The sequence below is a fragment of the Mercenaria mercenaria genome, chromosome 2 (genome assembly GCF_021730395.1).
Source record: "Mercenaria mercenaria strain notata chromosome 2, MADL_Memer_1, whole genome shotgun sequence".
In the NCBI taxonomy this organism is placed as follows: Eukaryota; Metazoa; Mollusca; class Bivalvia; order Venerida; family Veneridae; genus Mercenaria; species Mercenaria mercenaria.
The window spans coordinates 63,930,756-63,957,769 of NC_069362.1; the positions used below are offsets into that span (position 1 = coordinate 63,930,756).

The following is a 27,014-nucleotide window of genomic DNA, read 5'->3' on the forward strand; positions in this document are numbered from 1 at the left end:
TTTAGCAACATAAATCGGTAAATCTATAATAGTTTTCTTTTTAGCTCATCTGATTTTTTGAAAAAAAATGATGAGTTATTGTCATCACTTGAGCGGTTGTCGGCGTCGGGGTCTGCGTCGGCGTTGCCTGGTTAAGTTTTATGTTTTGGTCAGCTTTTCTCCTAAACTATCAAAGCTATTGCTTTGAAACTTGGAATACTTGTTCACCATCATAAGCTGACCCTGTATAGCAAGAAACATAACTCCATCTTGCTTTTTGCAAGATTTAAGGCCCCTTTTGTACTTAGAAAATATCAGATTTCTTGGTTAAGTTTTATGTTTAGGTCAACTTTTCTCCTAAACTATCAAAGCTATTGCTTTGAAACTTGGAATACTTGTTCACCATCATAAGCAGACCCTGTACATCAAGAAACATAACTCCATCTTGCTTTTTGCAAGTTTATTGCCCCTTTTTGGACTTAGAAAATCAGTTTTCTTGGTTAAGTTTTATGTTTAGGTCAGCTTTTATCCTAAACTATCAAAGTATTGCTTTAAAAAAATTGCAACACTTGTTCACCATCATTAAATTGACCCCGTACAGCAAGAAACTAAAATCCATCCTGCTTTTTGCAAGATTTATGGCCCCTTTGGACTTAGAAAATATCAGATTTCTTGGTTAAATTTTTTGTTTAGGTCAATTTTTTCTCTTAAACTATCAAAGCTATTGCTTTGAAACTTGCAACACTTGTTGACCATCATAAGCTGGGCCCTGTACAGCAAGCAACATAACTCCAAACCTGCTTTTTGCAATAATTATTGCCCCTTTTGGACTTAGAAAATCATTTCTTGGTTGAGTATTATGTTTAAGTCAACTTTTCTCATAAACTATCAAAGCTATTGCTTTAAAACTTAAATAAGTGGACACTGAACATCAAGAAACATAACTCTATCCTGCTTTTTGCAAGAATGATGGCCCTTTTTAGACTTAGAAAATCATGGGTAGGACAATATTTCTATTACACAAAAAAAATCAGATGAGCGTCAGCACCCGCAAGGCGGTGCTCTTGTTTTAATTTGCAATACAAAAACTAGTTCTTGTTTGAAACCCGACCAAATGATCAATGTGATGAACTTAATATTTGTTTCGATTATGAATGCTAATTTTGCAAGACTGTATCCTAAGTGCTACTGTTTTGACACTTCTTTATTGGCGCTGACTTTTCTTATTGAATATTTCACAGTTTCATTACATTTTGCAAATTAGGTGTTGTATAAATATAGATTACACAGTAGTTAAGTGCCGCATGATCACTTGCTAATCTCCCGCGGCATAGATTGCAAATTCGGTAGCGCTGTTTGACACATTTAGGTTTCACATGTTAGAACAAAATGATATACTAGATCTATTCCTGTGGAAATTATGGAAAAAAATTGTTTTTCAAAAATTGAAAATCAACGAATTTACGTCCCCACGAAACAGCCGTTTTGGCCAAAACCACAAAATTTCGTGCTGACAAAATTAAATATTAAAACAGTATACAAAATTACACTTGTTTTAATTTTAGATTTGGGTGATATTTTATTTGTTGGGAATCTTCAAATTAAATGATAAAAAGAAATATTTTCTAAAATTTTTACATTAAAGAAAAATTAAAAATTTGAAATTTTAAATTTCCCTTTGATCATAGTATCCCCTTAAAAACCTTTTCCCTTTTTTCCCTTAAAAAAAAGCCTTGGGGCCCGGGGGGTCGGGGACGGGGTTTTAAAAAAGGAAAAAGGGGGCCCGTGGTAGACCGGGGGCTACACAGGAAAAAAAAAAACCCCCATTCAAAAAAGGGTTAAAATATAAAGGGGGGAACCAATAGGGGATAAAGATAAATTTCAAATAAACTAAAAAACGGGAAAAAGGGCCAGTATAAGATCAAGTTTTCCCCAAAGGGAAATTAAAATCTCTCTATTTATTCTCTCTAATAAAAGTGATTAAACAAACCCAAAATCCCCGTAACGGTCGCCTAGCAAAGGGAAAAGGGCTGCAAAAACGATGACTCGGGACACTGATAATGAACAAAATCCAGTCGAAATAGGTGTCAAAAAACCCATGAAAATGATAACAAAACGGGAAATTTTACAAAAAACCCAAGTCCATAAACACAAAGGTGAAGGGGAAAACTGAAAACGCCGAAAAACCAAACCCTTTTCCCCTAGTCCTTTGCCGTACTCCAGAACCCGGTTCTGAGGGGTTTTTTCTAAACCCAATCATTTATGATTGCCTTCACTTAACCACAAATACCAACACCCACGTGGGGACACCCAAAGACTGTCCCTAAAAGTGTAGAGTTGAAACTTTAAATTCACATTTAAAAAAACCCCCAATCTTTCATCCACACAAGGGGCTAAAAACTAAACAAAGTGACCAGACACCTAAACGAGTAATAAAACACAACCCAAACCCAGTTCCCCGCAACAAAATCTCGTTATGAATGGTTATTTTAAACTTCAAAAAAAAAAAATTTTAAATGGCCCTTAGGTATGTCTGAACAAATCGGGCAGTGTAGGCGTTTACTATCGTAGAAAATAGAAAAAGAGGGAACACAGGACATGGAAAACGGGAAACTGATGGGGATGAAAAGATAAAAATTCATGGGAGATATACCAATCGTGAAATTTCCCCAGGCCCTTTGATAGTGATCCCCTCAACTCAGGGGGCTTTGCGTGCAACTGAAAATCTAGCCCAAGTGATAGCTGCAAAATTTGAGAGCATTTTAAACAAACTGGGGAAAGGGGGGGGAACCCGTAAACCTAAACCCCTTTTTGTTCAACAGAGAGAAAAAAACTGAAAAGGAAATTATTGCTAGTGTTGGCATTGTTCATTCACATAGTTTAAACCCCTGGTTAAAAAGCCCCCAAAACAAAAAAGTGAACATCCCAACCTTCCACACCCCAACCCAAAACCACCCAAAGTCCCCATAAAAAAATTTTGGCCCAATCACCACCCGAGCCTCCCGGGCCAGGACCAAGCCCACATTTACCCACCCCCACATCATACTCTCGTCCCACACCCAAAATTTTGGGGGGGGGGGTCCACCAATGAAACCAATAAATGCACAGATGTTTTCACCAAACCCAACCAGATAACCCAAACATAAACCATACAAATTAAAAACCTAAACCGGGTTTTGGTATAAAAATTGAGAATCAGTTTTCCCCTTGGGGGTTAGGGTCCCCCCTACATCAATGACAGCACAGGTTCAAAACCCACTCTGGGGAATGGCATATCCCCCACACCAGCACATCAACAACAGCACAGCTCGGCGCAAAAACCAAGTTTTGGGAAACCCTTTCTTTCCCTTTTTGACATGTGCTCAAACAGCAGCAACAACAAAAAATTTACAGTCCCCCGTTAAAACAAACCGGGTTCCATTGTCTTAAACTGGGGGTTTTTTCTTTTTGGGACCCTAAAAATTCCCTTGCTATCCCTTTTCCCAAAAGGGGGAACCCAAAGCCGTTGGGGAGTTTCAGCACAAAATGAATTTTATGGCTGCAGGTCCCCCAAATAGTTATACACAGGTGTTAATACAGCAACAACAGCAGCAGCACCAGAACCAGCAGCCCCATAGACTACCCAATAATAAAACCCCCTTTTCCCCCAATGAAAGAAAAAGGTAATCCTTTTGGTTTTGGGGGGTCAGAACATTTTTGTTCTTGAAAAAATTGCAGCAGCTGCCCAATTTTTTTAAAATGGACAAAAGCCAAAAAAAACCAGATAAACACCACCCCCCTCAGCTGACTCCCCCCCCCCGTAAAATCAGTTTGCCCCACCTAAAAATCTTTAAAAGCTGACTATGCAACCCCCAAACCCTCTCAACGGGTTTTATTCAGAAAAACAGCCCAACAACAACAAAAACAGTTTCAGAAACAAGGCAGCCCCCAAACAAAACCCCCTTGGACAAAATAAAATTTTTCAAATAAGAAGAATAAAAAAAAAGTTTCCCCTCGCCAGCCCAAACCCTAATTTAATTTTTACCCCAAATAGGCAAACAGCCCAATACCCAGATTCCCCCCCCGAAAAAAACCCTAATGGAAGTTACAAATTGCAGCACCCCTAAAACCAACCCCAATTAATCACAGCTAACCCAAAGCTTCATAAATCAGCTAAAGGCACCCCAATGCAAAGGCTTCAATATGAACCCAATGAACCCCATGAACCCAATGAATGCAATAAAACCCACAGAAAACATTTTCCACAGCAAAAGAAAGCCCCCCCGTCAAATAATGTCAAACAATTTTGGGGATATATAAGGGTTCCTTTGACTAAAAATCTCAACTTTGGAAGTTGTTCAAAAAGTAAAAATGGACTGAATGTGAAAAAATTGCTTATAAATTCCCCCTTTTTGGGAAAAATTCGGGTACAAATAATGTAAATTTTTTTTAAAAAAGTTTTTGGTTAATTTTAAAATTTTTTTGTACGAAAAATTTTTCAAGATCGGAATGAAATTTTTGTACAAAAATTTTGGGCTGGCCCTCAAAAATTAGCAAAAGTAATAGTGTAATTTTTCATTTTTCCCTTGTAAATTGAAAAAATTACGGGAATTTTTTTCCCAAGCCCAAAAAATTGGCCTCATATTTTTAAAATCCTTTTTTTTTTAAATCACCATTTCATAGATTTTACAATTTATTTACTGTATATTTTTAAAATTATTTTTAATAGATTTTAAAAAATTCAGAACTTTTTAAATATTGTAGGGGGTTAAAAACTTATTTTGGGGTGGTTTTTTTAATTTTGGACACAATAAAAAACTGCCCCAAAATTGGCCCTATGTTATCTAGTCTTTATTTGCGGCAAATTTAATTTTAAGCTGTAACCCCCATCAACCGTGCCATTTTGGGCCAAATTAAAAAATCATTTTATCTAAATCATATGGTTAGCCTTTTTTAAAATTTTTGGGTTTTTTTGTACATGTTCCGCCCAGCATCTAAACGGATTAGACTAACATTTAGGTTTTATTATGGTTAAAACCCGACCTCTTCCCCAAAATTAAGTTTCTTTTAAATTTAAAAAGGGATGTGAGGTAGTTTGTCTATTAAAGGGAAAATATTCACTTTTTTTTAAAAACCGTACAAATGTGATACACAACCCCATTTTTTAAAACCTTTATTTTAGGGAATTTTTTTATGGTTTTCAATTCGTTTTTTGTTATTCCCAAAAAAAAAGGGTTTTTTTATATTTGGGAAAATGGCAACCCCAACTTTTTTTTTTTTTTCTTTCATGCCAATTATGCTTAGGGCTGTTTTTTGTTTTTTCTTTAAATCCTTTTGCTGTTTTTGAGAATCTCGTTTTTTAGATTTTTTATTTTTTAAAGGACAAAATTCACTTTTTTGACAACAGTATTTTTTGCGGCTTTTTACTTTCTTCCCTTTGGGCTACATCCTTACCCCCCATCTTTTTTCAAAATTTAAATTTTTTTGTCTAATTTTTTTTTAAATAATAAACCCCCCTTTTTGGTTTTGGGGCATTTACTTTTTAATTTTAAAAAAATAATTTTTAAATTTTTAACCCCCTTGGGCCCTTGTTTCGTTATTTTAACCCAAAATTTTTGGTTTAAAACCGTACACTGAAAAACCTGTAAGACATTTTAGTGTGGAAACCCCCCCACAAAAAATTGCCTATAATCTTGGGGGGGGGTGGGCCCGGGGTTTTCCCGAGGTTTTTTTAGTTTCCCCCTTAAAACCGAATGTTCGGGTCAGTTTTGGGAAAAGGGTTGGAGGGACTGCCCAAACCAAATTACAATAACAGGGGGAAAAACTACTGCTCGGATTGAAACCAAAAACTTAGTCTTAGAAACCCGGGCCCACTAGACAAAACCAAAAAGCCTTCAATGACTTCTCAGACTCCCTTGAGGGAAATTTTTTTGGTCTGTAACATCTGTAAGGTCCTAAAGTTTATTCAAATGGACTTATTTTGGGGCCCCTTTTAAAGGGCTGCTAGAGCTGGAAATAAAAAAACCCTTAAAACAGCTTCTCATGAACTGTTTAAAAGGATTTCATAAAACTTCGTTTGAAGCATCTTTTGAAGGTCCTCTCCCATTTTATGTTAACCCCCGCCTTTGCGGAGGTTTAAAAGGAAAAGGGGTCGCGTCCCTCCTTCCGTCCTTCTGTCGTAAAAAAAATCGGTAGGGTTTCCCTATCCCTAAACCCCTTGAAGGTTTATTTAAAAAGGGGTTCCCAAAAGGGTTCACCTCCATCAAGACATGTGCAAAACCCAAAGTCACCTTTGTCCTTTCAATTTAAAGGTCCCAACCCTAGGTCAAAGGTTTAGCCTCCCCTTTTTGTGGCCCCTCTATATCCCCTAAAAACCCCCGGAAGGGAAAATTTTATAAAACTTGGGTAAAATAATCACCTCATCAAACGATGTGCAAAACCAAAAAGTCAGCCAGGGCCGGCTCAAGGTCAAGGTCAAAACCCTTAAAGGGCCCAAAGGTTTTGGGGCCTTTCCCATTTTGGGGTCCGCTCTAAAATCCCCTTAAAACCCCTTAAAGGAATTTTTAAAAAACGGGGCCCAAATAATCCCCCTAATAAATTTAAATGGCAAAACCCCCTGAGTCAGCCCATCCCCCGGCCCCAAGGGTAAAGGTCCCCAATTTTGGGTAAAATTTTTGAGCCTTCCTTTTTTGTCCCGCTCTATATCCCCAAAAACCCTTTTAAATTTCATCAAATTTGGGGTTCAAAGATAAACCTCATCAAGGCGTTTGTGCAGAACCCTTTATTCAGCCATTTGATCAAGGCCCAAGGGCACAACTGAAGGTCAAAGGTTTGAGCCTTCCATTTCGTGTCCGCTCTATATCTCCTAAAACCCCGTAAAGGAATTTTTAAAAAACTTGGGTCAAATGATTACCTCATGGAAACGATATGCAAAATTATAGTCAACCATGCCAGCTCAAAGACAAGGTCAAACAAAGGGTCGAAGGTTTGAGCCTCCATTTGGTGTCCACTCTGTATCTCCTTAACCCCTTGAAGGATATTCACCCAAATTTTGGGTCAAATGATCCCCCTCATCAAGAACTCTTGAGTCAGCCATGTCAACTCAAGGTAAAGGGTCACAACTGAAGGTCAAAGGTTCACCTCTGTATTCTCCTAAACCCTTGAAGGATTTTCATGAAACTTGGTAAAATGATCACCTCATCAAGCCCGTTGTGCAGAATTCATGAGTCTACCATGCCCTGTTCAAGGTCAAGGCACAGCTAAATCAAAGGTTTACCCTTTCACTAACCATAGCAGTGGCGGGGGATTTAGCTGTCTTTCAGACTGCCTTGTTCAAATGGGGACACATGGCCCCTTTTAGGGGCTATTACAGCAAAAATAGAACTTCCTACCTTGAACCGTTTGGTGGATCTGTAGCATCATTACAAGGTTATCTCTTAAATTTATTAAATGGGTGCTGTCAGCCCCTTTAAGGGGTCACTAGAGTTAAAAATAGAAAAAAACTTCAAATAACATCTTGTGAACTGCTTGATGGATCTTATTCAAACTTTAAATAACTGTTATTTTAATGAACTTGTTAAAGGATGTTCACCAAACATTTAGGTGAGATGGTAAAGATCTTCTTCAGGTGAGCGACTTGGGGCCCATATTGGCCTCTTTAATGCGAAAGTTGTTACCATTCGTGATTCATATTCAAGGTCAAATAGTCTGTTTCATGTGAATGACACCCGCTTGTTCTATTCGTCTGCAAAGACAATTTTACAAAACACAGTGACTGTTACAATGTGACAATTTTTGTGCTGTGAAAATGAGTGCTAGATGCACCCCTACCAAAAGAGCTAAAAGTAGAGACTGCCCATAAGATGTGGCTGCCAGGAACCAGACCAGTTTTCCACCTGTCTTCCATTCACAATTCCTTGCGAACACGATAGAAACCACATTCTGCAACTGATTTTAATCAAACTTTCACGTAACTTGTATTGGCATATATATCTGTATTCCTTTCGAAAACTGGACAGGTCCTGTCATGGATTCCAGAGTTATGGCCCCTTAAATGGCCAAAATTTGCTATTTTGGCTTTTGCAGCCATATAGAGACTTCATTTACGGTTTAATTTGATACAAACTTGCAAAATATCTTTAACAACAATACATCATAGATTCCATGATGAATCTGTGGGATCCAATCCTAGGTTCCGGTGTTACGACCCCTGAAAGAGCCAAAATTTGTTAATTTTGACCTTGTGAACACGATAGAAGTGATATCTTACATTTGATTTTAACCACACTTACACTCAACTGAACTCGCCATAAGATTTTGGTTCCTTCTGAAAACCAGCTAGGTTCTGTCACAGATTTTTGAGTTGCTGGCCCTGAAAGGTGTATTTTTCTATCCTGGCCAGTTCAGCCATATAGAGGTTTCATTTATGCTTTGATTTGATACAAACTTGCACAAAATGTTCATCTTGATGATCTGTAGGACAAGTTTGAAACTGTATCATGTGGGGTCAAAAACTAGGTCACCAGGTCAAACCAAAGGAAAAGCTTGTTAACACCCTAGAGGCCATATTTTAGACCCAATCTTTGGCGATATATGACCATTTTGTGTTGATTCGTGGTAAAACCCAACTCGCTGACTTGGTCAGAATGTTTATCTTGATGATCTATAGGCCAAGTTTGAAACTGTGTCATATGGGGTCAGAAAGTAGGTCACCTGGTCAAATCGCAGGAAAAGCTTGTAAACACTTAAGGCCATATTTATGAACCTATCTTCATGAAACTTTGTAAGACTGTTCATCTTGATGATTCCTAGGACAAGATCGAAACTGGGTCATGTGGGGTCAAAAAACGAGGTCACCCACTTAAATCTAAGTAAAAGCGTTTTAATGCTAGAGGCCACATTTATGACACTATCTTCATGGAACTTGGTCACGATGTTTATCTTAATGATTCCTAGGCCAAGTTTAACAGGTAAGCAATATAGGGTCATCATGACCCTTTTTGTCGAGCCCGCTTGCGGATGCAAAGACATAGTTATCCAAATGGCTGTTCGGTGTATGTCCGTGCGTGCGTCAGTCCGTCCGGATTTGTTTGTCGGGACCATAACTTTGACATGCATGGAGCAATTTTGGTTTATTTGGCATGAATGTTAACCTCAGTGGACGGAGTGTCATATCCCCCCCAGGTCCTATCTAAAAGGTCAAGGTCACACGGTTTCAAATTCAAAAATGACTGCCCGGGAGCATTTCTTTTCCTCAGGGAAGGATTTGATGTAATTGGGCACAATTGTTCACCATCATGAGACAGAGTGTCATGCGCAGAACCAGATAAAGGTCAAGGTCAACTTAGAGGTCAAAGGATAAAACGAAGACAACTTTGTCCGGAGCATTTCTTCTTCATGCATGGAGGGATTTTGATGTCGCTTGGCACAATTCCACCCCCATGAGAGGATGGCCCGCGCAAGAACCAGCCCCTAGGGGGAAGGTCAAGGTCACACTTAGAGGTCAAAGTTAATAAAAGAATGACTTTGTCTGGAGCATTTCTTTTTGATGCATAGGGGGATTTTGATGTAACTTGGCACAATTGTTCATCATCATGAGACGGATTTGTCATGTGTAAGATCCTAAAATTTACTTCCCTTTGTTGTTACTATAAAAAAGCTTATTTTGTAACTTTTTTATTACTGGTCATAGGAAAAATCAAGACCACTTTTCTGTAGTACAACATGCATGTTACATCCAGTTTTCAGGTGAATTTTGACCTATCTCTACTGGTGAGGATTTTTGTGTTGACTTAGAATTTAAGATTTACTTCCCTTTGTTGTTACTTTAAATAACTTACATTGTAACTTTTTGCAATCTCTTTTTTATTTGGCATAAATGTTTGCCTCAATGAGACAGGGAGTGTCATGTGCAACTCCCAGTCCTTCCGACAGCGGGCGGGCTCGAGATGTTGCCCGTGGGCGTCTAGTGTTCATACCTTCCCAAAGTCAAAAATCTACACGTGATTATGGAAGACGTAATTTGTCATGTTGGTCTGTCCACAGACCCATCTGTCTGAAACTATCATTGAATTGAAATGCATCCAAACTTTGTCTTAAGTTTAGTTTGGCATTCTGTGAAAAAATTCCTCAACCAGGTAGCAACATTTTCTGTTGCAATAATAAAATTTATTGTAACTGGGTGTTCAGGTGAGTACTACAGGGTCATTCTGGCTATCTTGTTGGTACATCTAATTTTACTATATAAAGAAAAAAGTAAACTGCTACAAGTTACAGCGAAATGAGCTGTGTCTATGGCCATCTTGTTCGATGTGGTTCTGCCACCATGTAGTACGTGGAGGTACACTAGTCTTACATGCTTCTGATTACATTGCCTTTATTTTCATATAAAACATAACCTGAATAAATAATGCATTTAGATTTGTAAGTTCCTTATATGCTTTAATGTGATACAAGTTGTTGCAATGGATTCCATGACAACCACACCTTTTCCTGTCTGACAGTCTCCCAAAGTGGACTACAAGACCAAATAGCAAAACTGTTCAACAACACTGCACACTGGCTTTGTGAACTATCTGTATTTTAAATATCCCCTTGATAAAGATTTTGAACATTTGTTACACCATCTGCTCGGTATAAATTCTTTACATGCACGGGTTACTGGAAAATTATGGGTCAAAAACACTAAAATATAATGCTACTTCAAAAGCAAGTACAGTTAGTTAGGATAATTCAAACCAGATTGTCGTATCTATTGAAAACATTACAAAATATTACCCTTTATTTTACACTCCATAAATTCCGACATAACAAAGTAATCCATTTATGGATCTTCATGATATTTAACCCAAGTATAGACCACTGTAGGGCGGTTATACATGCAAATCTTTCATCAGGATCTTTTCAGTATCTTACGAGTTATTGCCCTTTAATAGTTCTTAAATTCATGAATTCCTAGGTGGCCTTGTGGTTTAGCTGGAACATGCTTGACTGTTAATTCAGAGGTCAGGGGTACCAATCCCGGTCGCGGCACTAGAAATTTCTGAGATGCTCTCGAGTGTCTCCCACCTAACTAAGAGGCCAGTATTGGTTTGTCCCAGAAAGACATTATTAGCAAAGAGCTTGGGTAAGCTGGACAGTCCTGTATCTAAAGGATTTCTCTCGTCCTGTCCCTCTGGTCATATTGCTCTGTGTCTGTATTAGTAGAGGATGAATTTTGCCTTTGTACTATGTAAAGAGCATTTGAACGCATTTATCATGAAAAGGACTTTATATAAAGGTGGTACAATATATATATATATATATATATATATATATATATATATATATATATATATATATATATATATATATATATAACATAGTAAACCATTGACGGATCATCATGAAACTTAACACAAATATCGATTACTATAGGGCAGACTTTTCCAGTTGATTTTGTAGAGAAACTGTGATGTTGAAGTTGATGAAACTTGGCCTCGATGTTCCTTAGGTGGTCTTTAAAAAATTTCAAACAATTCTGCTTGGTTGTACATCGGGCCACTAGAGCTAAAAGTTAAAAAAAGAAAAATCTTCAAAACAGTTCTACACGGATGAATTTTGTGTGAACCTCTACTTAAAAGTATTCATATAATTCAGATTCGTCATGACATGGCCGCTAGTGGAGTGTGGTCACTTTTTCCTATATGTAAATTATGGAAGCTAAAAATCCCCTTTTCAGAAACTACTGGCCCAGTTTTAAAATAATTTGACACAAAATGTTGAATAACCCATTAAAAAGATTATATAAATTACTAGTATTCCACTTAAGCGCCAAAAATGCATTAACATTAGAACAAACTTGATAAAAATTTGTTTAAAAAAAAACTGCCTATTTCTGGCTCAGGTGTCCCCTACATGGGACGAAGTGCCCCACCCCCAAGGTAAATACATTTGGCACAAGACCTTAGAATGATGCTACCAACTGAATTTAATGAAGGTCCATCAAGCAGTTCATGAGAAGAAGTCATTTAAAGGTATTTCTATTCTTAGCACTAGTGGCCCCTTCAAGGAGCTTAGTGTCTCCATTTGAACAAATTTTAGAGAGGACCTTATAATGATGCTACAGACCAAGTTTGATCAAGATCCATCAAGCAGTTCATGAGAGTAAGTTGTTGAAGATGGTACTTCTATTTTTAGCTCTACAGGCTCCTTGACCTTTAGCCTGCTAAATATTTAAAATGGACTGTTCCATTATTCAATTTGGGCAGTACCATTTGAAGGGGTGTTCACTGAAAATTTACTGACAATAGCGAACAGTGCAGACCATGATTACTTGCTGACAGCAGGCTGAAGGTTAAAGGCCCCCCCCCCCACCCACACTGCCCGAGTGCCTCCATTTGAACAAATGTTGGGAGAGGACCTGATGATGTTAAAGATCAAGTTTGATGAAGATCCAGCGAACGGTTTTTAAGTTGTTCAAATGTTTTTCTTTTATAAGCTCCTTAAAAGTGGCCAAGTGCCTCAATTTGAACAAAGAAAACTTAATAATGATAACACAGACCAAGTTTGCTGAAGATCCATCAGTCAGTTCATAAGAAGCTGTTTACAGGTATTTTCATGTTAAGCCCTTTTGGCCCCTTAAAGTGACCTAGTGCCCCCATTTGAACAACCTCGTAACAATACCGCAGACAAAGTTCGATGAAGCTCCAAGTGGTTCATAAGAAGAAGCTGTTAAAATGTTTTTCTGTTTTTAGCTCTTGTGGCCCCAAGTGCCCCCATTTGAACAAAAATGGGAGAGGACCTAATAATGATGTTACAAATCACGTTTGATGAAGATCCACCCAGCAGTTCATGAGAAGAATTTGTTTAAAGGTATCGTCATGTTAAGTCCTTCCGGCCCCTAAAAGGGGCCCCAAGTGCCCCCATTTAAAGAAAAAAAAAAAAAAAAAAATAAGTGGGAGAGGACCATATAACAATGCTACAAACCAAGTTTGATGAAGCTCCATCATCATCAAATGCTTTTCCAGTTTTTTAGCTCTGGTGGCCCCTAAAAGAAGCTAAGTGCCCCCATTTGAACAAAATGTGGAGAAGACCTTATAATGATGCTACTATTCAAGTTTGATGAAGATCCATCCACTGGTTCATGAGGAGTGGTTTAAAGGTTTTTCTATTTTTAGCTTACCTGAGCTGTGTGTCCGTTGTCTATCGGCGGCGACGTCAACAATTTGACTGTTAACACTCTAGAGGTCACAATTTTGGCCCAATCTTAATGAAACTTGGTCAGAATGTTACTCTCATAAAATTTGGATGAGTTTGATATTGGGTCATCTGGTTCAAAGACTAGGTCACCAGGTCAAAACAAAGGCAAAGCTTGTTACACTCTAGAGGTCACAATTTTTTTGGGCCCATCTTAATGAAACTTGGTCAAATGTTGCCCTCAATAAAATCTTGGGACGAGTCCGATACCGGGTCATCTGGGGTCAAAAGCTAGGTCACCAGGTCAAATCAAAGGAAAAGCTTGTTAACATTCCAGAGGTCACATATTTGGCCCAATCTTGATGAAACTTGGTCAGAATGTTACCCTCAATAAAATCTAGAACCAGTTCGATATTGGGTCATCTGGGTTCAAAAACTAGGTCACCGGGTCAAATCAAAGGGAAAGCTTGTTAACACTTTAGAGGTCACAATTTTGGCCCAATCTTAATTAAACTTGGTCAGAATGTTACCCTCAATAGTCTTGGACGAGTTAGATATTGGGTCATCTGGTGTCAAAAACTAGGTCATCAGGTCAAATCAAAGGAAAAGCTTGTTAACACTGTAGAGGCCACATTTATGACTGTATCTTCATGAAAACTTTGGGCAGAATGTTAATCTTGATAATCCCCAAGGTCCCGTTTGAATAGGGTCATGTAGGACAAAACAAGGTCACCAGGTCAAATCAAAGGAAAAGCTAGTTTACACTGTAGAGGCCCCATTTTTTTACCATATCTTAATGAAACTTGGTCAGAATGTTAAGCTTGATGACCTATAGGTCAACTTTAGATCTGGGTCAGGTGGGGTCAAAAACTAGGTCACTGTCAAATCAAGGAAAAGCTTGTTAACACTCTAGAGGCCACATTTAGCTGTATCCTCATGAAACTTGGTCAGAATGTTTTAAACTTGATGATCTTTAGGTGAAGTTCGAATCTGGGTCATGTGTGGGTCAAAAACTAGGTTGGGTCAAATCAAAGGAAAAGCTTGTAACATTGTAGAGGCCCACATTTATGACTGTATCTTCATGAAAATTGTCAGAATGTTTATCTTGATGATCTCAGGTCCAGTTTGAATATGGGTCATGTAGGATCAAAACTAGGTCACCAGGTCAAATCAAAGGAAAAGCAGTTTTCACTGTAGGGGCCACATTTATGAAACCCTATCTTGACTTGGTCAGAATGTTAAACTTGATGATCTATAGGTCAAATTTAAATCTGGGTCAGGTTGGCTCAAGAACTAGTTCATTAGGTCAAATCAAAAGAAAAGCTTCTAACACTCTAGAGGCCACATTTAAAGACTGGGATCTTCATGAAACTATCAGAATGTTAATCTTGATGATCTTTTGGTCAAATTGAATCTGGGTCATGTGGGGTTTAAAAACTAGGTCATTGGGTCAAATCAAAGAAAAGCTATTTAAAAACTGTAGAGGCCACATTTATGACCATATCTTGATGAAACTTTGTCAGAATGTTAATGTTGATGATCTTTAGGTCAATAGGTCAGGTGAGCGATACAGGGCCTTCATGACCCTCTTGTTAGTTATAGCAGTCCTTAAGGGTAAATGGGACAGTTTCCTATATGTATATAGGGCAAAAATTTTCCTACAGGCAGAATTTCTTTGTATACTGAGAATCCAGTTTAAAATGGAAATATGAATTAAAAATCATAGGTACCGAGGCTTGATCATCAATTAAATGCCTTTGAAAGTCGATTTATTCAGTATTTCCGACTTTCAAGGGCAGATAATTCATGATGAAGCCTGTGATTTTTTAATACATATTTCTGTTTTAAACTGGATTCTCAGTCGGTAAACAAATTTTAAAGAAATTCTGCCGAACCTGTCCCACTTACCCTTTGAAGGGGCCAAGTGCCTCCATTTTAACAAATTTTGGAAAGGACCTTATATTGAGGCTATAGACCAAATTTGATGAAGATCCAGCATGCAGTTCATGAGAAGTTGTTTAAAGGTATTTTCATGTTTAGCCCTTAAATTGTGTCCCCAAGTGCCCATATTTTAACAAAACTGGGAGAGGACAATAATGCTACAGAACAATGTTCATGAAGATACATCAAGCAGTTCATGAGAAGCTGTTAAAAGGTTTTTCTATTTTTAGCTAGGGGCCGAAGTACACCATTTGAACAGTCTTAATAGAGGTCCATGTCAGGACGCCACTGACCAAATTTGGAGTAATTCTGATTGGCAGTTTCAGGGAAGATGTTTAAGCAAAAATGTTGAGGCAGGACACAGGATGCCGGACCATCCACCTATACTAATAGCTCTCCCAGAACAAAGTTCAGGTGTCTGAGCCAAAACGACAAAAGCGTGTAGCTGCATTTTTATAACAATTTATTTGAATTTACAATTAATACTGACAATTAAAATCACAACAAACAGTAGCATTGAATACTTAACAATTTAAACTACAGAGTAAACATTTATTTCAGAGAGCACAAGATTGAATTAAAAAAATGATGCAGCATCCACTCTACAGTCTGGTTTTAACCAGTGAACTGTAGAGCTTCATTCTATCATACAATAAAATCTCATATTCTGTGATTAAATACTTACCTGACTATACACATCAATCAATTAACTGAATAATGATTGTCTTGGAATTGAAAAAAAATCATTTATATCAAATAACAATACAAACCAAACAAAATCATGATAAAGACTCAAGCAAGGTTTCATGAATTTACATTAAATACTTTTCTAGCCCGGCACATGATTAGGTGAAAATGTGCATTTTTTACTATTTCAGGTACCATAACTTTAAAAATAGGGGGTGGAGCCAGCTAACAAATAAGAGGTTTGCAAGTTTATATCATGATAAAGACTTATGCAAGTTTTCAACCATTTATATTAAATACTTTTTGAGCTAGGTGCGTCACAAGGTGAAAATGTGCATTTTTGACTATTTCAGGGGCCATAACTAAGAAAATAGGGGGCGGACCCAAATGAAAAATAGGAGGTGCACAAGTTCATATCATGATTAAATACTTTTTGAGCTAGGCGTGTCACAAGGTGAAAATGTGCATTTTTGACAATTCAGGGGCTATAACTCTGAAAATAGGGGGCGGACCCAAATGAAAAATAGGAGGTGCACAAGTTCATATCATGATTAAGACTCATGCAAGGTTTCATCACTTTATATTAAATACTTTTTGAGCTAGGCGTGTCACGAACTTTGGACAGACGGACACACGGAAAGACAGACAGACGCACAGACAAGACCAAATCTATATGCCCCCACCACTCATAGGGGGGCACAAAAACTAAAATAAAACCAATAAATTTAAGTTAAGCAATTTCATAGCAAAGTTACAGTACAACCCAGGATGTAAGACTAGTTTTGGTAGCACCAATTAAAACATTGTAAACATGCAAGCATGCATAAAACACGATTCTTTTTTCTTGACAATTAACACAGTAAAAACAGTCCATTTAATGTAAGAATATAATGGTAGGTTTATTCACTTGGAAGACTTGGTACATTAACTTTTGATATGGCATCTTTAATTTGATCAAGGTCTGCATGATCTCCTATAACCTTTTCATGGTGTTGGTACAATATCCCTTGCTCTCCTGGTCCAATCACAAACACAGCTGAAATGATGAGTGTCAAATCATTGATATTATTCTGTGATTCATTTAGTTTTTTATTTTTAGCTCTGATAGTTATAGTAAGGCCATTATGAAAAAAATTGGAATAGATCCATGCTAGATACATAATTTAATGACCATCAATCAAGCAGTTTATGACGAGAAGTCAATCAAAGAAAGAGACTGAGACAGATGCTGACGTACCCGCTTATACTGCTCCAGTGAGCCAACAACAAAAATAATCATCTATACGATCATCATGTTCATAAAACCAAATATTCATAAACAACTTCCAGATCATCAAGTCATGTAAATAAACAACCAAATTAATGACAAAAAGTTGAAACAATGGAAGTTTTAACTGTTAAAGTCATGTAAAATAACAGCTAGTGGTAAGCTCAGTACAAGCTAACAGTGTACAGGTTGCCACTTTGATCCCCATGTCAGGTGAATGTTCTCAATGATAGTCGAAGTGAAGATATTTTCAGCGATGTATAGATATAACTAGGAAAGGAGGGTGTGGCCATTGCAGCACTGTCTGTATGAAACCTCCGTGAAGTAAACTGGGCAAGAACTATTGTTCAAATTACTGTAATGTTTAAACAGTGTAAAACACATTGTATACTACAGACGCAATGCCATCACTACTAGTTCTGGTTTTCGAACTTGCTTGTCAACAATTTCCCATCCTACTGAATCTAACAGCTTCACAAGGTTTAGTAAAATTTTCGTATAAAACAGTATGTTTCTGGTGACATTAAACTATTAAAGCAAACTTTTCTTACCTCCAAGAAGTCTTCCTTCACCTTTTGTATTCCCTGGAGTTCCTTTACGCATTTCTTTTATGATACTGGTTAATGTTTCAAAACTAAAAATACCAGGTATATTCATCCATCTCTCCTGAGGTCCATAAAAATGGCGCTGAAACATAAAAGTTTCTTTTTTTTACAAATATTCTTTAATTTTCTGACGTTCTGTAATTCAATTTTTTCTTTCAATATGGAGATAGATCTTAATGTATGATTGTTTCATTTAAAGTTCTGGGTAGGCATACTTTAGGATAAAAAGACTGACTGGATGACATAACATGAATTAGGAAGAGTAACCTGATCTACATACCATACTTATACCAAGTTTACCATACTTATACTAAGTTTACCATACTTATACTAAGTTTAACAGACTTATACCAAGTTTACCATACTTATATCAAGTTTACCATACTTATATCAAGTTTACCATACCTAAACCAAGTTTACCGTACTTTTACCAAGTTTGCCATACTTATACCAAGTTTACCATGCTTACACCAAGTTAACCATACTTATACCAAGTTTATCATACTTATATCAAGTTTACCATACTTAAACCAAGTTTACTGTACTTATACCAAGTTTACCATACTTATACTAAGTTTACTGTACTTATACCAAGTTTACCATACTTATATCAAGTTTACCATACTTATATCAAGTTAACCATACTTATACCAAGTTTACCATACTTATATCAAGTTTACCATACCTAAACCAAGTTTACCATACTTATATCAAGTTTACCATACTTATATCAAGTTTACCATACCTAAACCAAGTTTACCATACCTATACCAAGTTTACCATACTTATACCAAGTTTACCATACCTAAACCAAGTTTACCATACTTATATCAAGTTTACCTTACTTATACTTATTCCAAGTTTACCATACTTATACTTATTCCAAGTTTACCGTACTTATACTAAGTTTACAAGACTTATACGAAGTTTACCATACTTATATCAAGTTTACCATACTTATACTTATTCCAAGTTTGCCATACTTATACTTATTCAAGTTTACCGTACTTATACTAAGTTTACCATACTTATACTAAGTTCACCACACTTATACAAAGTTTACCATACCTATACTAAGTTTACCGTACTTATACTAAGTGTACCGTATTTACATCAAGTTTAGCATACTTACACTAAATATATTGTACTTACACCAAGTTTACTGTACTTACACTTAGTTGTCCATACTTACACCAGGTTTACTGTACTTTTATTAAGTTTACTGTACTAACACTAAGTTTACACTTCTTACACCAAGTTTGTCATACTTATACTAAGTTTACCTCCTTACACACAATATAACTTATGGAATGATGACACATGGTAAGTGATCACAACAGCTCATCTCAAGCACTTTATGCTCTAGGGAACTCATAAATGGAAGTAAAGCTAACATTGTGGAAGTTAAACATGCAAGTTTTACCTCAGAATCTAAATAGACATCTCCTTTGATAAATGATTTAAATTCTTCAGCGCCAAGTACCTCGTGCACCACAGCGTGTAAGCGGATACCTCGGGCGTCCATCTCCGGAACAAGGGAGGACAAGCCCTGGGCTTCCTGTAAAAACATACATACATGAAACATACATTGTCAAACAATAAATATGCAGTAGCGGTGGGGGCATTTCTCATATCTGTTGCTCTAAGAATCAAATTAATTTTTCATGCTAAAACTAAACTGAAGACCTGCATATACTCCACCATTTATAAACTAGGTTTCATGAAAAAGTTACATATAATTTTTAAGTAAACACAGGATCTATTTTTTGTGGCTGATGAATGACCAGACAGATGGTGGTAGTCAGAAAAATGCTTCAAAATAAGTAAAGCATAAGAAACATTTTCAAAATGACTAAATGAAATGATGAATAAAACAACGGACTACCTATGTGTTATGCATATGTGATACCAATTTAACTTCTTTTGTAATTTCTCATTGTTAGATTTACATTTTACATCAAATTTTGTGTAAACGAAGTTTTCATCATAGGAGTACAAAAGTAACTTTAGCTAAAAAGCCAAAACTAAAATAATAGAGGTAAGTCGTAAAATATCTTGAAAGGAGTTTATGCATTTTTTAATATCATTTTGATACACTACTAAACTTTCTAGCAGGGCCTCACACATGCCTGTTGTATATTAATTACAAAAAGTTTTAAACAAATATAGGTCATATCTTATCTGCCTGATCAGTTGTTGGAAAAGGGGCCTATTTCATTTTTCTATCACTTTTCACCACTGATTTTGGGCTTCAGTTATTGGTCAATTCAGAGTTGTTCCCCTTATACCTTTGTGGATATGTAACATCTCTATTTAATAGCTTATTAAATACAACAATCAAAAGTAAAATATTACACCAATAAATTTGTTACCTCGCATTAGGTCTGAATGAACCTTGAACATTATACTCTTGACTTTTCTCAAGTTCAATTCCTGAGAAAGCCAGTACTAGCGCAGTGACCACAGCAAGGTTCAAACCTGCAGGACCAGTGATGAGAGACCAACACTTTTTCAACTACACCATCTCTTCCTCATTACGCTATCAGTTTTAAGTTTTACTTTAAGAGAATTTTTTTTGAAAATTTACAGTGATTTTTACAAAATCAAGAGGAAAAGCTCGGCCCTATGAAGATCTACATTTGTATTAAGTTTCATTAAGATTCATCAATAGGTTACTTTGTTTTGTGGGAATTTATGAATTGGAAACAATATGAGGGCAATAATTCTACAGTTACTAAAGAGACCCTGATGAAAGATGTGCATGCACCACCGCCATACAGTAGTCTATACTTGTGTTACATGTTATAAAGATCCATAAATGGATTTTATGGGAATTTATGAATTGTGAAATAATTAATGGGCAATAACTCTGGTTAATGAAGTGATCCTGACAAAATTGCATGTGCACCACAGTAACTGTTTTATAAAGATCTACATTTGTGTAAGGTTTCATGAAGATCCATGAATAGGCTACTTAGATAGTCAAAAATGCCTATTTTTTACCAAATCAAGGGGAAAACTCTGCTTTTATTGTGTCCGGGGGTAATACTACCGGTACATGTGATGCTAATCAGTCATTATTTGAAGTTTGGTGATTTTAATTAAAACTCAAGATTTATAAGCATTTTCATTTCTTTTTCTCAAACAAATCAAGGGGAAAAACTCTGCTTTTATGTGAGCAAAGGTCATGTGCTTTTTAATAATCATGTGAGGTTTTGTTTGATTTGTTGGGTGGTTCAATGTCACATTGACCAAAGTACCGGTATAGGTCATATGTTAACTTTCCAGCTTTGATGGTGGAGGAAGACCCCAGGCACCCCTCCATATATTATCCTATCACGAGCTGGCACCGGGATAGAACCATCAACCTTACGTTAGCTAGCTGGATGGCTTCCTCACATGTAGAATTCAATGCCCCGAGTGAGTCTCAATCCCACAACAGTGAGGGGCAAGTATTTCTAAGTCAGCGACCTTAACCACTCTGCCACGGAGGCCCCTGTTGAGGTTTGGTGGTTCTAGCTTAAATACTGTTTGAATTATAAGTATTTTCAATTTCTGATGGATGCACCAACAAATAATGTCAAGATAATAACCCTCAGCCTCCAGTGTGGGATAATAAAAGAAAACCTACCGCCCTACACAAAGATCATCCTGGTCTGCGAACAGCCATTATAACAGCTCCATTCCTCTGCCATAACTCTTTTGCCTACAAAATTAATATAAAGCCTACTTTTTCAACCATTTTTGATGTAACACAGTTCAACTTACTAACACTACAGCTCCTCAAAATAACCTCTTCCTGATATGTATACTGTACAAATAATTCAGTTATGAATGATACAAAATACAAGAATTCCAGAACACAGGTGCTAGACGCATTATTTCAAAGCTCTGTAAATTAGATTGTGATCAAAAATAGTTTAAGATTCTGCCTGAGCAAATGGTAATGCTGACAACTTTTCCATCTATAAATACCCCGATAATTCCTGTCTCAGTATATGAACTGCCCTACATTTCCAAGTTGCATATTGCTCTCAAGTGATACATGACATGTTCTAACATACAATCATACATTTATTTCAGCTTATTTTATCTCCTTGGTCTTACGGTTTATTTCTACAGCTATCTGATATCACCGGCTATCATTTTTTCCTATTATAGGGGTGACTTGCTTTAACATGAAACATGATTTTTCTCTTCATTTCTGAAGGAAAAACATGAGTAGCAAACCAAAATGAAGTTGAAAGATTGAAACTATACAACCATACTATTCTGATAACATTTTATGCATCATGATTCTTTTCAGATAACAAAATATGTAAAACTCTACTGTTTAAGTGTTATCTTCAAACAGATTCAACTCTCATCAGTGCTTCAAATGAACCCAAATTTGGTGCTGCAGTATGGGAGGCCCATAAACTACCAAAATGTATCACAAATTTTCGCTGAATTGCCAGAAAAAAGAGCTACAGATAAATCAATAATGAATTCTTCTTGGGTATCTGCTTCATTCCCCTATGATTGAAAAGTGAAATAATTCAAGAATGGGTTCATTTATTAAAAAACTTTGATACAGTTATGTAGAGCCATGTATTAACAGGTCAGCAGTTTGAACATTATTAATACTTATTCACAAATAAGTAGGCCTCTCAACCAAGACGGTCAGTCATAATTGGTTATATTTACCTGGTGAAAATCACCCACAGAAGTTTAGTTACATGAAAGTACATGTAGTATATTATAACTCTCATTAACGCTCCCTCTAGAGCCTTGGATGACCACATTGAGATTCAGGAAATCAAATGCTAAGTTGATGGACCAGAACTAGATGCCCACGGGCAACATATCGAGCCCGCCAGCTGTCAAAAGGACTAGGAGTTGCACATGACACCCTGTCTCATTGAGGCAAACATTAATGCCAAATAAACAAGAGCTGTCACCTTTGACCTCAAAGTGTGACCTTGACCTTTGAGATAGGAACCTGCGATTTGTGCTGAGGTTAACATTCATGCCAAATATAAACGCAATTGCTCCATGCATGTCAAAGTTATGGTCTGGACAAACGAATCCAGACGGACGGACGCACGGATGCACTGATGCACGCACATACACCGGACAGCCATTTGGACAACTATGTTTTCGCTTCCGCAAGCGGGCTCGACAAAAACCATGACTAAATTTATAGCCTGGCTATTTTTTTTTAGAAGTGTGTTATTGTAAAGTAACTGTTTATCCAGAATTTTCATCAAATAAAGGTTTTATATTTGAACTTTTTAATAAATTCATTTTTTTGGCATCTGATAGAGGTAAGTATGGTGAATTTATATGAAATAAAAAACAAAAAATGTCCAAAAAATGTCAATTCACCCCCAAGAGTATCCTTAATGCCTTCTAACTCTTCATTTATCAGTATGATTTTATAAAATAATTTACTTACAGTGAAGTTTCTTTTCTGTCCATCCAGTGTCTGTAACTTGGCTGCACTGAGGTAATCTAGCTTCGCTAACTGAGGTTTGGCAACCAGCCAGGGGGATATGTTACATATCAATGCAGCTCCTGCCGCCACACCTGCTGCACCAAGGAAAAACCGTGATAACATTAGCACAGTGAGAACTTCTAGGATAGAGTCAAACAACCACAGCCTGAAAGAGTATCAAAACATGGCAACATTAACACTGTCTTCTATCTGTAAACATACTTTGAAAATATGATATAAAACAAAAACCCTGTCCAAAACATGTAGCTATTAGTATTACAAATATTTAATAACTGAATATACTTTTTGCTCTGGTCTTGCTAATGATATTTTTCAGCAGTTTGTATACACCTTCTTCTCGGATGGTAAGTGTAGGGATGGAATATGAAACACTTGTTGGGAAAGATGGTACATCTGAGCCATTGTCTTTTGTAAAAACTGACTGGAATTGTTTAATTAATTGTTCTGCTTTGCCTTTACCGTCCATAACTAAGTGGTTTCCAGATTTAAGTGGCGCAACTCCAACATTTTCTTCCTTTTTAGACTTCACATACTTCCAGAAAGGTTTGCTATTGTTTTGTTTTAAACTTTCATTAATGGTCTTATTTACGTATGTATATTCAGCCTTTCTTATTTCACGTTTACATTCACGTTGGTATTGTCTATAATTTTCCCAATTGTTCGATTTCTTTGCTTTCTTGTACAGTCTGGCTGGCGTAGAGCCCGTTTCACTTTACCTCTGATCCAAGGAGAGAAAGTATTGGATTTGACCATTTTTGAAGGAATGTCAGTGTTTATAGCTGTCATAAATTCAGATTTGAAACAGTCCCATAATTCATGTACTGAGGCATCTTCATTATTTCCTTTCATATTTCTCGATATTTCTGATGTTTCTGTTTTAAGATTGTCCCAGTTGGCTTTAGAATATTCTATCTATCTATCTGCCGTTGATGTAAAAACCCCTTGTGGGAACGTAGATGCTTTGCGCATCAAAATCAAAAAGAGAAAGAATATAGTGATAAAAATTTAGAATGGAAGAAACTAAAAATAACTTTGGTGATATAAAAAGGTTAAAACTTGAGTTTGCAGGATAACTAGGGCGAGACATGTTCTAGGCTGCAAACTGCAGAACTGAACTGCTCTAGGGTAAGTAGGTGGGGACACGGGGAAGTTAGTTCCAATGGTACACTATTCTTGGAAAATAAGAAAACTTGTAACAGTCAGTGGTTACAGTAATTAACTTAGGGAATGGCCATAGCAGACACAACAGGTCACTGGGGTCAGGTAATCTACAATTGGGATAGCAACCAGATCATGATGAATCTTATAGAATAGTGATAACCTAGAATCTAAACGCCTTAAATCCAGTCGACGGAGGTTCAGAGAGTGTGGCATATCTGTTACACTAGAATTACGGCCGTAGTCGGTCTTGATCCAACGGGCGGCTCTCCTTTGGACGCTTTCAATTTGGTCAATTTGAGTTTGGGTGTGGGGCAACCATACCTCGGAGGCATATTCGAGCTGGGGTGGGACTAGAGTCTGGTAAGCAATGGTCTTAATGGGTTGTGATTTGACCTTAATGTTTCTTCGTAAGAACCCTAGGGTTTGGTTAGCTTTCTTGGTTGACCTGTTTATGTGATTGCCCCATGATAGGTCATTTGAGATATCAACGCCTAGGTATTTAGTTGTGCTGACCGATTCAAGTTAGACTCCATGCAGGTAATACTGGGTAGGGATAGGATGTTTCCTTCTAGTGGCGTGGATCACTCGACACTTGGAGAGGTTGAACTCCAATATCCCACTCCAACTCCCACTTTTCAGTAATTCTAGAAGTTTGAGGTCATTTTGGAGAGTGACAGATTGGTCTGCAGATGACAGAGTTAGATACAGTAAAATTCCTACTTACGACCACGCCGAAATTACGACCGCACCGCTAACATGACCGATTTTGCAAAGAACAAGATATTTCCTTCTTAAAACCAATGGTCGTTTGTCCGAAAATGTGACCAGACCGCTAATCCACTAATGCGACCACCAATTTCAGAACTGTTTGATTTTTTCACACTTAATTAATCACCGCAATCACGACCACTCCAATTTTTCTGTATGTTACCGCGAATCGCCACGGGAATTAACACGTGCGACATCATGTTAACACGTTAAGTGTGTACATTGTGTATTTATCCGTTAATTGCTAACAAGTCTTTTAAACGTTATCAAAACAACGTATCAAACTGTTTGATTGTCTGAAATTGTTATTTAAAGATGTTTGGTGTTTTACATCGCTATTTTAACATAAGAAATTGTTGAAATGATTAATTTGTTTGTAATTAGACGAATGCCCGCTGATCGAATTGACTGGATTAAAACGGATTTAATTAGATCGAAACGGTGTTTGTTTGTTATTATTAATGTAAATACGTTTGGGATTTCAGCGGAGAATGAAGTTTGAAATTGTTTGATATTGTTGTAATTGTCTTTAATTGAACAAAATTCAAATCATTATCAGTTAAGTGCGTCCTTAATTAATACACAGTTTGAGTATTTAAGGCTAAAGAAATTAAAGAAAATAAAGCTACATGTAAATTTAACACTGTGTTTGCCATTATTGCGTCTTGATTGTATTCCAATGTGTTATTATCTGCCAGACCTTCCCCGTATAGCCTTGTCCACTAATCAGACCAGACCGCTAATAAGTCCAGTTTTACAAAGAACCATGGGTGGTCTTAATAGCGGAATTCTACTGTATATTGCCATGTCATCTGCAAACAGACGGACTTTGGAACTGATGTTTTGTGAGAGGTCATTTATGTAAGCTAGGAAGAGCAGGGGACCAAGTACAGACCCCTGTGGGACACCTGATGATACTGGGACAGGCACGTGTCCAGGTGGGGGGCCAGGGGGCCTGGGCCCCCCCAGCTGGCTGGCTAGTTACGATTTTTATTACTATGGGCCCCTCAATTAACAAATTTATACACCAGCGCAACTGGCTTGATTTGACAGCAATACACAGGCTAAAGAGCTATAAAACCGTGTCCGGTAGTGGAAATTAGCCCCAGGCATGTTACAGGTAAAAATTTACCTGTACATGCTTCATAGCCTGGGAATCCAGTCTGACAATTTCTAACGCTACATGCCTCATTGATCGCTTGCTTTTTAAACGTGGTACTTGATTGGGTAGTGGGTAGTTTTTCATTATATTTGCTTAGAACACAAGAAATGCAGAAAAAGTTCAAAAAAATATTTTTGTGTTTTTATTTATTTTATTACTAATACTTACTTGTGAACTTAGTAAATCATTTTTCTACAAATCGTGTCATTTTGTTTATCAGTTTTGAGCAGTTTTTGGTAACTTTCTTTTTAGTGAAATTACACTTATTTTTATTTTTAAATTTAATTAGAAAACAGTTTTTTTATATTATGATTGAAAGAAAAGGGTAGAATGAATGAAATTTTATTCATTTGATTAAAATGTAGTATAATTATTGATGACAATCATATAGTTTGTTTTATTATGATAAATAAAGTTGATTTTCAAACCACTAGCTTCTTTATTACTGGTAGCTGGTTATACATTGGACTGGTAGATATCAGAGCCAATACACTGAGACCTGGGTATCATACAGAAAAATGAAGTTCATACACTGTGACTGTACAATCATACATACATTGAAAAGGCTTGATGAAATGATTAAACAAGAGGACCATGATGGTCCTGAATCGCTCACCTCTTCCCACATGACCCAGTTTTGAGTATGAAGTCGTTTTTTCTATTATTTGACATAGTGACCTAGTTTTTGATCTCATGTGACCCAGTTTTGAACTTGACCTAGATATTATCAAGATAAAAATTCTGACCAATTTTCAAGAAGATCCATTGAAAACTATGGTCTCTAGAGAGGTC

The 27,014-nt window shown here is 36.9% G+C and overlaps 1 protein-coding gene across 4 annotated transcripts in view; it reads right to left on the bottom strand.

Moving 5' to 3' along the window:
- Positions 1 to 15,521: 15,521 nt before the first annotated feature.
- LOC123564106 (peroxiredoxin-like 2A) overlaps positions 15,522 to 27,014 on the bottom strand; it is a 150,071-nt gene continuing 138,578 nt past the window's right edge. For all 4 annotated transcript variants that reach the window (XM_053536758.1, XM_045357422.2, XM_045357420.2 and 1 more), the window contains exons 2-6: positions 23,072 to 23,276; positions 21,266 to 21,340; positions 19,058 to 19,192; positions 17,581 to 17,716; positions 15,522 to 16,798 (exon numbers count right to left, since the gene is read on the bottom strand). In XM_053536758.1, the coding sequence (XP_053392733.1) occupies positions 16,662 to 16,798; positions 17,581 to 17,716; positions 19,058 to 19,192; positions 21,266 to 21,340; positions 23,072 to 23,233 (645 nt within the window). In that variant the 5' untranslated portion in view covers positions 23,234 to 23,276 and the 3' untranslated portion in view covers positions 15,522 to 16,661. The remainder of the gene's footprint in view (positions 16,799 to 17,580; positions 17,717 to 19,057; positions 19,193 to 21,265; positions 21,341 to 23,071; positions 23,277 to 27,014) is intronic.